Source organism: Humulus lupulus, chromosome 5, assembly GCF_963169125.1.
Source record: "Humulus lupulus chromosome 5, drHumLupu1.1, whole genome shotgun sequence".
NCBI classification, from domain to species: Eukaryota; Viridiplantae; Streptophyta; class Magnoliopsida; order Rosales; family Cannabaceae; genus Humulus; species Humulus lupulus.
Window position 1 is genome coordinate 203,707,749 of NC_084797.1, and position 12,318 is coordinate 203,720,066.

Consider the following 12,318-nt stretch of genomic DNA (forward strand, 5'->3'; position numbering starts at 1 on the left):
GTAATTTTCTATAAAAAAATTGTGTTACTCTAAAATTCTTCATTTTTTGAAAGAGTTCATTTTGGAGGATTTTGAGAGAGAGTTCATCCCTCCATTCCATCTCTCCTCTCCTTATTTTTTCTCTTGACAAACAAAGGATTTTGGTTCTCCACCCACCACCCCTTTCCCTCCTCCTTTTCCATACTTCCAAAAGTCACACCTTCCAATGAAGAGATTAATTTTAATAAAGCTCTAAAATCATTGGAACTGCCAACCTATATGTGAAGAAAATAGTAAATAACTTGATGCAATTATATGTCCGCAAGTCTTGTGGCCAATAGCAACAATAGGATTAGTATTCTTTTTTCTTTCTTTGAAAAGAATAGGCTTAGTATTCAACTGACAAAATTAATTTCACCAACTACAATGCAAAACTCACCATCTACTTCCATCTATATGCTATTATCTAATTTGTACCGATTATAAATATGACTAGTATTTTTGCCTTTTGTTAACAACTTTCTGATCACTTGTACATTAACAAACATAGTAAAATATGAACTTATTTTATATACCATGCCAACATGCCAGAACGTCAACCATTCAAAAGTCTCCTATTTGTACACTAAAATATAAAAATAAAAAATAAAAAAACCGTAATACACGTTTTTATTCGCTTTTCAGAAGAAAGCTAGACTTTGTCTGAAGGTTGACTTTGTATGTCTTTTATTTTTATTTTGATGAAACATTCTTTTCATATGTTTATACATTCAAAAATTAAATGTTAGTTTCTCGGATGACTTAATGAAATGACTGTTGTATTTTGAGTCCAAACATATGTAAATTGCTATCTAGATTCATGAGAAAAAAGACAAATCAATTGACTGACCAGAGAAGGTCGTTCAAATCCAAGTAAACCAAGCATAGGTGGACCATTTTAAAAAAAATAGCTAGGAAGTTGCATGTTGTACTTTTGTTTTATTCTCTAGAGAATTATACCAATTTATTATCCTTTTATGCTCTTTATTTTATTTATACCAATTCTAATTACATCTCTTGTTTCGTATTTGGTCTCTTGATCATATTTTCTCTATAGTTCCTGCTTCCTGGAATGTTCTAATCATATACATAGAACCTTACAGAATGAAGCTATTAGCAGTCCTATATTTATATATATAAGCGCACGCACACACATATTTGAGTCACTTTTCAATTATATAAATATATGGTTAGAGGAAATTTTGTATCATTATGTCCTAGAATATTTCATATTTCAGTACTTCATTTGTGTAGACTTTTAAGCTCTCTTTTTTTCTCAACATTATATATTTGTATTGAAGAACCGATGTTGAAAAGCTACCAATAACGAATTAGATATTATTAGTTTGCATCTGAATATACTTCAAAGCATTGGTTGAGTAGCTTGAGTATCTTAGAATGGACAAGAAGTTGAGAAAGGCAGCTCAAGAAGGAGATATTAGTGTCTTGTACTCAGTCATTGGAGAGTCTTCACAAGTTTTACAAAGCTTTGATGACGAGCTCTTATTCATTGATAATTCTTTACACATAGCTGCATTTGAAGGGCAAATACATTTTTCCATGGAAATTATGAGATTAAAGCCATCCTTGGCTAGAAAGCTAAATCAAGATCAATTTAGCCCTTTGCACTTAGCTCTACAAAATGGGAAATCCCAAATGGTGCTTCGGTTTCTAGATATCGATAGAGACCTTGTTCGTGTACACGGAAGGGAAAGCATAACTCCCTTGCACCATGTAGCCAAACAAGGAGATTTGGAACTCTTGATTGTTTTCTTATCAGCTTGTCCAAAATCCTTCGAAGATGTCACAATTCGGAACGAGACTGCTTTGCATATTGCTTTGAAAAATGACAAAGTTGAAGCCTTTGAGATCCTTCTTGGATGGCTTACAGAAGTATGCTATGAGGAAGTGTATCGGTTTGAGAAGAAGATTTTGAACTGGAGGGATGAGGATGGTAACACTGCTTCACGTTGCAGCATCAAGATATCAAAGTCAGGTCAGCTATCTTGTCCTTATATTCCAAGCAAGCAAATACCTACAGTTGATAGCAAGATTCTCCCCTAGTGTTTTGGGCTCTCGTGTTACTTCAAAGTTTAGTTTTGAATATAAAATGTGGCTTCCCTTCCTAGAAAATACAGGCACTAGGAGTCTTTGACTATAAAGTGTATGGCTCATTCTACTGCACTGAGTTATTTTGTTTTTATGCATTATGAAGGTAGTAAAATGGCTACTAAATTCAAAGGTAGATGTAAACTCCAAGAACTTGGACGGTTTAACTGCCCTGGATATCTTACAGAATGAAAGCAAGTTGGAGGGCATAGAAATTTGTAAGTGTCTTACTTTGTGTATTTTGTATTTTGGCAATTTCATGAGTCATCTATTACTTTTTCAGTTGCATCTGTATTTTGTATTTTGACAGTATTTTGGTTCATCTGCTATTTTGCCAGTTGCATCTGGAAGTTTGATATTGTTATAATTGTCTGTTTTCTTACGTGGCTTAGTTTAATGTGTCTGTTATGTTTAATTGACTGTGTTGTTATGTTTCGTTTTTTCAGTGTGTGCCGAGTTAATTAGTTTTCCTAACGATTTTCTGTTTTGAGTGTGGCTGGGTATTTGAGTTGGTTAGAACTCAGATCTATAATTGGTTAATTGGTTTTTTCTCAGCTCGTTGAGTTTTTTGGGGTTTTTCGTATGGTTTGTTTTTGTTGTCTTTCTTTTACAGGTTGAAGAACTTGATTTTCAGAGGGTGTTCATCCATGGCTACCTGTGATTGTTCTTCAGGCTGAGTATTGGAAGAAAGTTAGATCTGAAAGAGTTCAGGTGTAAAGATTCAAATAGATCAAGCTAAGGAATTTTGCAAGAGAGACAAGTATAGATGATTTACTGTTTTGGTTGTAAAATCAGAGATACTGTGTAGAACTTGCATTTTATATCTTAGTGGAATTCTTTTTCTAGACTAGGTCCCAAGGATTAGCCATTACTTTGTGTAGTGGTGAACCTTGTAAAAATTGCTTAGTGTGTTTCTTTTACTTGCTCTTTGTTATTTCTTTAAATCTTGTTTTACTTCTTCAATGTTCAAGATTCTTAGGTAGTAAATCACCTTCATTTTGGTATCAGAGCATTCTATAATTCTTTATTACTGTTTCCTGGGTGTTTCAGTTTAGGTGATTCGTTTGCCTTTGATTTTTTTTTTGTTTCGTTGATCCATCTTACCCTCTCCTAGTGTCATCTACGAGAGCTTTGTGTGTTTCTTTTGTTGTGTTGATAGTCATGGATATGTTTAGAGAAGGAGGATCTACCACCAGACCTCCCATGCTTGAAGGGGCTAACTATCCTTATTGGAAAACAAAGATGAGAGCTTATCTTAAATCTATAGACGAACGGGTTTGGATGGCTGTTTCTGAGGGTTGGACACCCCCAACTGAGATTGTTGGAAATGTTGATATTGCTAAGGCTGCGAGCAAGTGGACAACTGATGAAATTGAGAAGGCCAACTTTAACTCTAAAGCTCTCAATGCCATTTTCAATGCTGTTTCCACTAATCATATGAAAGTGGTTGCAAATTGTGAGATTGCTAAGGAAGCATGGGATAAGTTGAAGATCAAGAATGAGGGTACTTCGGCTATCAAGAAGTCAAGACTGAGATCCTTAGCCAGAGAATTCAAAAATCTTACCATGGATGAAGAAGATTCGATTGCTGATTTTCATGCTAAGTTGTGTGATATTTCTAATGAGTCTTATGCTCTAGGAGAGACTTACTCAAACAATAAGCTTGTAAGGAAGGTTCTTGGGTCTCTTCCAAGGAGATTCAAAGCCAAACTCACATCTATTGAGGAAGTGCATGATGTTGAAGATATGGATCTGGATGAACTGATTGGTTCTCTACAGAATTATGAATTAACCCTCAAAAGATGGAATAAGGGAAAGAAAGTGAAAGACAAGGAAACTGAGAAGACTGGAGGTAGCTTGGCTTTTGTTTTAAAAGAAACTCGTGACCAAGAAGGAGAAATGTTTGATACTTTAACAGAAGAGAAAGTTGCTCTCCTTACTAGGAATTACGCAAAGTTCTTAAGAAAGAATATGAGGAAGAATACTTTTAACAAGAAAGAGAATATCTTCAAGAAGAACTTTCCTACTAATCAGAAAACGAGTCAGATTCAAGACAAAAAGAATAGGGGGATTCAGTGTAGAGAATGTGATGGGTTTGGACACATACAGGCTGAATGTGCTAACACTCAGAAAAAGAAGAAGGCCCTTGTTACAACCTGGAGTGACAGTGAAGAAGAGAAAGATGGGAGTTGCAGTGAGTTTTCAGATCATGAGAGAAATGTCATTGCTTTTCTGGCCAAAGAAGAGGCAGTTGAAAATGAAGCTGGGGATAATGAGAGCAGCTGCTCTGAAGCTGACAGTCTTGATCAGCAAACTGCTTATGAGCAAATGTATCAACAATGGCTGACTATGGTTCAAAAAGTAAAACTCCTTGAAGAACGAAATACTTCTCTTAACATGGCCAACTCCAAGCTTGAAGCTGAAATAAAACACCTGACCGAAGAATTAGAAAAGAAGGAAGAAAAGTTGTATGCTGTTCAAGCTGATCTCGTTCGAGCCAAACAATCTTTGGAGTCAATACCTCCAGGAACAGCTGCCTTAAATCATCAGTTTCATCTTCAGAAACCCTATGGAAACAGGACATCTATTGGTTGCAAGCTGTTATACAAAAAGGGAGACAACCTTACCATTGGTGAATCTCTTGTTTCATCTGCTGCAGATAAAACACACACTGTTATTGATGCATCTGGCAGTCAGAGGAATGGATCTAATATCATAAAATCTTCTAGTGAAAAGAAACAGAAGTTCATTCCAATTTTCCATTTCTGTAATCGTCATGGCCATATTAGACCAAGATGTTATCTGCTTCAATCTTACCTTAGAAACTTGGTAGGAAGTCAAGTAAATACATCTAGATCACCCCTTGCTGAAGGAAAAGAGTATAAGGAGGTTTGGAGACCAAAGCTAACAAGCTGCTCTCAGGAAGAAAAAGGTGTTTCTGTTCTAGTGGCACATACATCTCTTTCTGCTTTTAAGGATGATCAGTGGTACTTTGATAGTGGATGTTCCAAGCACATGACTGGCAATAAACAGTTGCTGAATAACTACAAAGAAGGGACTGAAGGACTGGTCACTTTTGGAGATGGCAACAAGGGAGCAATTCTTGGGAGAGGAGATCTTGTGCTTAAAAATCTTCCTGTGGTCAAAGATGTGCTTTATGTTAAGGGACTGAAAGCAAATCTCTTAAGCATAAGTCAGCTGTGTGATGATCACTATACTGTGAGTTTCTCCAAGTCCACATGTCTTGTAAAGTCTACTGATGGGTGTTCTGTTTTGTCTGGAACAAGGTCTAATGATAACTGCTACATGCTAAACAATATTGAAGTGTGCACTAGAGTTTCATTAGACAAGTCTGACTTATGGCATTATAGACTTGGTCATCTGAATTACAGAGATTTAAGGAAGTTGGTTAAACTTAAGGCTGTTAGAGGGGTTCCTGATTTCAAAGTTAGCAGAGAACGAGTGTGTGGTCCATGTCAGCAAGGCAAACAAGTAAGATCTTCTCATCCTCCCATTAAGATGCTTCTCACGAATAGAGCTCTTGAGTTGTTACACATTGACTTGATGGGTCCTATGCAGACAGAAAGTCTCAATGGAAAAAGGTATGTGATGGTGTTGTTGATGACTACACTCGATATACCTGGGTTTAGTTTATTCGAGAGAAGTCAGATACCTTCGAAGTGTTTTCTGCCTTGTGTTTAAGACTTCATAATGAGAAAGTCTTAAAGATAGCTAAAGTGTTTAAAATCATAAGCGACCATGGCAAAGAGTTTGAAAAATGTTTTATTCGCTGAATTTTTTGATCACATGGGCATTGCACATGAATTTTCTGCTCCAAAAACTCCTCAGCAAAATGGAGTTGTAGAATGCAAGAACAGAACTCTTCAAGAAATGGCCAGAGTTATGTTGAATGCCAAGGGGATTTCTCAAAGATTTTGGGCAGAAGTTGTTAACACTGCCTGCTACATTAGTAATCGTATGCATCTCAGAACTGGTACTACTCAAACAGCTTATGAATTGTGGAAAGGTAAAACTCCTAATCTGAATTACTTGAAGATTTTTGGTTGTACCTGTTATATTTGAATGATAGAGACTATCTTGGAAAATTTGACTCCAAGAGTGACAAAGGTATGTTTCTCGGTTATTCTCCTAATAGTCGTGCATATCGTGTGTTTAATAAACGAACTAACACTGTCATGGAGTCTGTCAATGTTCGTTTTGATGACACAGAGGATTTGTCAGATGATCTTGATAATGATGATGATTGTTCAATACCTGCCTTGGTACCTCATTCACAAGTTCTCATGCCTAATATTTCCAGTTCACCCTCAAATTCTTCCTCTACTGATCATACAGAGCCATCTGGAGAATCTGAAGATGTGGTTGTTGATAGTCCAGAGTCTGAACAGTCAGTTGAATATTCTCATCAACTTTCACCAGCCAGGCTATATAAAAAGGGGCCTCCATCATGGATTCAAAAAGCACACCCTCCTACTGTTGTCATTGGTGATCCTTCAGCATCTATGGTTACCAGAAGAAAGGTTACCAATGAAATCTCTCATTTATGTTATCTATCTAACATTGAGCCAAAGAATGTCAAACAAGCTCTTTCTGATGAGCATTGGGTTGCAGCAATGCAAGAAGAACTTTTACAGTTTCAAAGAAATGAAGTATGGGATTTGGTGGACAGACCAGAAGGGAAGAATATTGTAGGAACAAAATGGATTTTCAAGAACAAATCAGATGAGTTTGGAACTGTAACTAGAAACAAAGCTCGACTTGTTGCTCAAGACTACAAACAGGTTGAAGGCATTGATTTTGAAGAAACTTTTGCCCTTGTTGCTCGCCTTGAATCAATTCGGTTACTTCTTGCTATAACCTGTCAGTTACAAATCAAACTTCATCAAATGGACGTGAAGAGTGCCTTCTTGAATGGATTACTTCAAGAGGAAGTCTATGTTGAGCAACCTCAGGGATTCATTGATCCTCATCTTCCTCAACATGTTTACAAACTTAAGAAGGCCTTGTATGGTCTCAAACAAGCACCACGGGCCTGGTATGAAAAACTTACCTCTTATCTTCTCACACATGGTTTTATTAGGGGCAATGCTGATCAAACTCTTTTTATCAAACACCTTTCCAAAGGTTTATTCATTGCTCAGATTTACGTGGATGATATCATTTTTGGTTCTACCTGTCCTAATGAAATCCCTAAATTTGTTGACATTATGAAAAAAGAGTTTGAGATGAGTATGATTGGTGATTTAAGTTTCTTTCTAAGATTACAGATTCGTCAGTTAGATAATGGCATTTTCCTTTCCCAGAGCAAGTATGCTCTAAACATGTTGAAAAAATTTGGGCTAGAAAATTCTAAACATGCTAAGACACCCATAGGTACCTTAACAAAGCTCTCACGTGATGAATCTGGGAAACCTGTTGATCCAACTCTGTTCCGTAGTATGATAGGTAGCCTTCTCTATCTTACTGCTAGTCGCCCAGATATATGTTTCAGTGTTGATCTGTGTGCTAGATATCAGTCTAATCCCACTGAGTCTCATTTTACTGCTGTTAAACGAATCATGAAGTATGTTGCTGGTACCTTAGAGTTTGGTCTTTGGTATACGTGTGACACTGATATGTCTCTTGTTGGTTATAGTGATTCTGATTGGGCAGGGAGTCTAGATGATAAAAAAAGCACATCTGGTGGGTGTTTTTATCTTGGGAACAATCTTGTGTCTTGGTTGAGTAAAAAACAAAACTCTATTTCATTATCTACTGCTGAGGCAGAATATATAGCTGCTGGTAGTTGTTGTACTCAATTAATTTGGATGAACAAAATGCTTAGTGACTATGGTTTTCCCCAAGAAACTTTGACTATCTATTGTGATAGCACAAGTGCAATTAATATTTCTAAGAATCCTGTGCAACATTCCAGAACAAAACATATTGATATTCGCTATCATTTTATTAGAGACTTGGTTGAATCCAAAGTTCTTGTTTTCTCCCATGTTTCCACAGAGGCCCAATTAGCTGATTTATTTACTAAGCCGCTGAGTTCACAGACTTTTGGTCATCTTAGAAAATGCATTGGAGTTTGTATGATTTGATCTAGTACTGTCCAGAGAAGCTCATTTTTTTAGTTTTTTTTTTTTTTGTGTGGTGGTTACATTGTCTTCTGAAGCAAGTTTTTTTTTTCTCTTGTTTGATTTCCAGTTTGTTTGGTTGAGCTCTTCATTCTTCTCAGCAGAAAAGGCTACCTTTGTTGGATGCAATGGGAAGAGCTATCTTGTGGTCCTTTAGTCATTTAGTAGTCTGCTCCTTCTCATTTGACTTTTCTGACTAAAGATGACGGCTACATCTCTGACAAAGAGTGAAAGCCTCTGCTGGTTCTCTTCAGAAAAACCCAGAGTGTTTTAAAAAAAAGGGATTTTACAAAAAAAAAATAATACTATTAAAAAAAATTCAAGAAAAGTGATTCAAATTCTTTTGAGGGAGTGAGCTTTTTAGCTCACATGAGAACACTTGCACACACTAATGAAGAATTCTAGCTCAACATTCTGTTGAAATCTCTTTTTAGAAATCATCTTGCTTCATTTTGAGACTTTTTTGTATTGCCACTAACTTGAAATTCTTGTTTTCTTTTCTCTGGTCTTTACTATTTTTTGTTCATTCTTCTCCTGCTTTTTCTATTTTTTTTCTGTGTGGCTTTATCATTTTTTTTGTGGCCCTGTGGAAATTTGTGTTTTTTTTATCTGTTTGGATTTTTGTCATGTTTTTTTTTACGTTTTTTTTCAATATTGTTTTCCTGGTATCTTGTTGCACAGGCTTCTTTTGTTTTGTTTTTTTTCTTTTTGCCAAATATGGACTTGGGGATTTTTTTTCTTTAAATACATGACGTTCATCCGTCTGTTCCTATTCTGCCCTATTTTGTTTCTCCTTTTGTGTCTAATATCTTCTCCATGTGTCAAAGTTAGGTCTCAGGTTCCTGCAGGTGTCATGGAAGAGGCTCTCCTTGTTCCTTCGTATGTTCCTCCCGTTCAGCCGTCCGTGTCTTCTCAGCCTCCGTTAGCCTCTTCCTCGCCAGGTATTCCCCCTGCTCATCTCTCTGGTTGTCCTCCTGGTGTGTTTTCCCCTGATGCATCTACTCCTTCCATTGTTCCATCTTGTTCTTTTCGTGGGTCTCGGGTGAAGTCTATTGCCCAAAAGAAAACACCCTCTCGTGAGTCTGCTCAGGTTCTTTGTCGAGTTACTCGAGCCTCCCTTAATCTTGCTGGGTCTTCTTCTTCACCTCCTAAGCTTTCCTCTGACCATATACCTTCTCCTCCTCCTCGTAAGAAGCCTAAGGTATCTAGTGGTCTCCCATCAAATCTTAAGCACTCCAAATCTTCCTCGGCTGGTGGTGAGTCTGATTTGAACTCTGTCTATTTTTTTGTCAATCGGTTTGCTGAAAAAAGGTTTAAAGAATATGTGTCTTTTCGTCGTTTGCATGTTGAGCATTCTGTAGTGTTAAAGGATTTTCCTAGGCTGCTTGAGATTCTCAAGTCTCGACAGTGGGTTCACACTGTCTCTGGTCTAGTCATGCCTTCTCAAAATCTGGTTAGGGAGTTTTATTCTCACATCGAAAAATCTTTACTTGATGCTCAGCATCCAAATCAGTTTACTGTTTTTTGTAGGGGCAAACGTATTTCATTTGCTCCCTCCACTATTCGGGGTTTATTGAATATACCTTTGGTTTCTAATGCTGTTTACAATGCTGAATTTGCCCCTGATTTAAACCTAGTGGGTCGTGAGTTGACAGGTCAAGCTGATTTTTGCTGGAATGAGGTATCTAATGATTTTCCTACTCCTTCATTAACAAGTTTTTATCGTGTTCTGCATAAGGTTGCTCTCACTAATTGGATTCCAAATTCTCATACTTCAACTGTTACTGCTGATATTGGGCGTTTTCTATTTGCTGTGGGCACTGGGGTTTCCATAGATTTGTCTGTGCTTATGTTTGACAGGGTGTATCAAGCTTTTCTTACCAAGAGTCGTCGGTTTTTTCTTCCTTATCCCTGTTTGGTTCGCAAGGTTACTTTGGCTGCTCATCCTAAGTTTACTTCTCAAGATGTTTTCTTACCTCTTCCGATTCTCGATAAATCGTTTCAGCCTCAGTCCTATAAACCAGTGCCTCCTCCTCAGCCACTTAAGTATCCTCTTTTGAAGGGTTTAGCTCCTGCCTCATGGAAATACAAGTTGTTTGAAATGCTTTACTCTCAGCAATCCCAGTTGGATAGTCTTCAAAGTTCAGTTCTGCAATCTCAACAGTGTTCCAAAGCATTTGAACGCAAGGTTTTGGCTCAGTTGGCTGGACTTCGACAAGTTATTCAGTCTCAATCTCCATCTGTTGTTCAGGGGGATGGTTCATTGCCTCAGGCTGTTCATTCTCCGGCTCCATCCCAGGGGGAGTTGTCTCCTAGTGTTCCTGCTAAGGTTCCGGATACTGTCCAGGGGGAGTTGTCTCCTTGTGTTTCTGATAAGGTTCAGCATACTGTCCAGGGGAGTTTGCTCCTGCTACTGATGGCACTCCTGTATCTGCTTCTACTCATTCATCTTCTCCTCCACGAAAGCTCATGCGTGGCAGACTTCGTCGTTCGGCTCGTTTATGATCATTGAGGGGGAGATTTGGGTGGTCCCTCGGTGTTGTGTTTGTTTTTTTTTTCGTTTATTTTGTTGTTTTGTTTTGCAATGGTCATAAATTGCCAAGGGGGAGATTGTAAGTGTCTTACTTTGTGTATTTTGTATTTTGGCAATTTCATGAGTCACCTGTTACTTTTTCAGTTGCATCTGTATTTTGTATTTTGACAGTATTTCGGTTCATCTGCTATTTTTCCAGTTGCATCTGGAAGTTTGATATTGTTATAATTGTCTGTTTGCTTACGTGACTTAGTTTAATGTGTCTGTTATTTTTAATTGACTGTGTTGTTAGGTTTCGTTTTTTCAGTGTGTGCCGAGTTAATTAGTTTTCCTAACGATTTTCTGTTTTGAGTGTGGCTGGGTATTTGAGTTGGTTAGCACTCAGATCTATAATTGGTTAATTGGTTTTTTCTCAGCTCGGTGAGTTTTTTGGGGTTTTTCGTATGGTTTGTTTTTGTTGTCTTTCTTTTACAAGTTGAAGAACTTGATTTTCAGAGGGTGTTCATCCATGGCTAGCTGCGATTGTTCTTCAGGCTGAGTATTGGAAGAAAGTTAGATCTGAAAGAGTTCAAGTGTAAAGATTCAAATAGATCAAACTAAGGAATTTTGCAAGAGAGACAAGTATAGATGGTTTACTATTTTGGTTGTAAAATCAGAGATACTGTGTAGAACTTGCATTTTATATCTTAGTGGAATTCTTTTTCTGGACTAGGTCCCAAGCATTAGCCATTACTTTGTGTAGTGGTGAACCTTGTAAAAATTGCTTGGTGTGTTTCTTTTACTTGCTCTTTGTTATTTCTTTAAATCTTGTTTTACTTCTTCAATGTTCAAGATTCTTAGGTAGTAAATCACCTTCAAAATTAAACATATGCTACATGCTGCTGGAGCTATGGGAGGAGCGTCTTTTCGAACTGACTACGCATCTAAACTCTACTTAAGGTTAGACCGCACAACTTATAAAATTTTGTTGTTCGCTTTTAACATTTAAAACAGAACGATTTAGTTCAAAACAGAAGTATAATCTGCATCTAACCAACAGTTGGTCTAATCATAGTATTTGGAGCATCCTGTAAATGCTACTAGTTCGTGCAGTCTTAAATTTCAGTAAAGCTACTACCTTTCATGACAATAATGAAAGCAAGTATAAATTTTATTGGTTACCACCTTAATCAGACATTCAGATATCACATATGGTGAAAATCACAATAAAATCATAGATTTACACCAACTGTAATATTCAACTGCCTAATTCTATTTCTTCTCAGGACAGATCAGAGGTTAAAAATAGCTGCTCAAGAGGGAGATATTGATGCCTTTTATGATGTGATATATGAAGATCCATGTATCTTAGATCGTATTGATCAAATATCTTTCATTGATACTCCTATGCACATAGCTGCATCAGCAGGGCATAGCCATTTTTCCATAGAGATTATGAGATTAAAGCCAACATGCTCATCGAAGCTAAACCAATATGGCTTCATCCCAATGCACCTTGCCTTACAGAACAACAAA

At 37.1% G+C, this 12,318-nt stretch overlaps 1 protein-coding gene and 1 pseudogene across 1 annotated transcript; both read left to right on the forward strand.

Moving 5' to 3' along the window:
• The first annotated feature begins 1,213 nt into the window (after nucleotides 1-1,213).
• LOC133779871 (ankyrin repeat-containing protein BDA1-like) lies at nucleotides 1,214-2,788 on the forward strand (annotated as a pseudogene).
• Nucleotides 2,789-3,288: 500 nt separating this feature from the next.
• Nucleotides 3,289-5,829, forward strand: LOC133779872 (uncharacterized). Its single transcript, XM_062219771.1, has one exon. The coding sequence runs from the start codon at nucleotides 3,289-3,291 to the stop codon at nucleotides 5,827-5,829; it is 2,541 nt and encodes an 846-aa protein (XP_062075755.1).
• The last annotated feature ends 6,489 nt before the right edge of the window (nucleotides 5,830-12,318 follow it).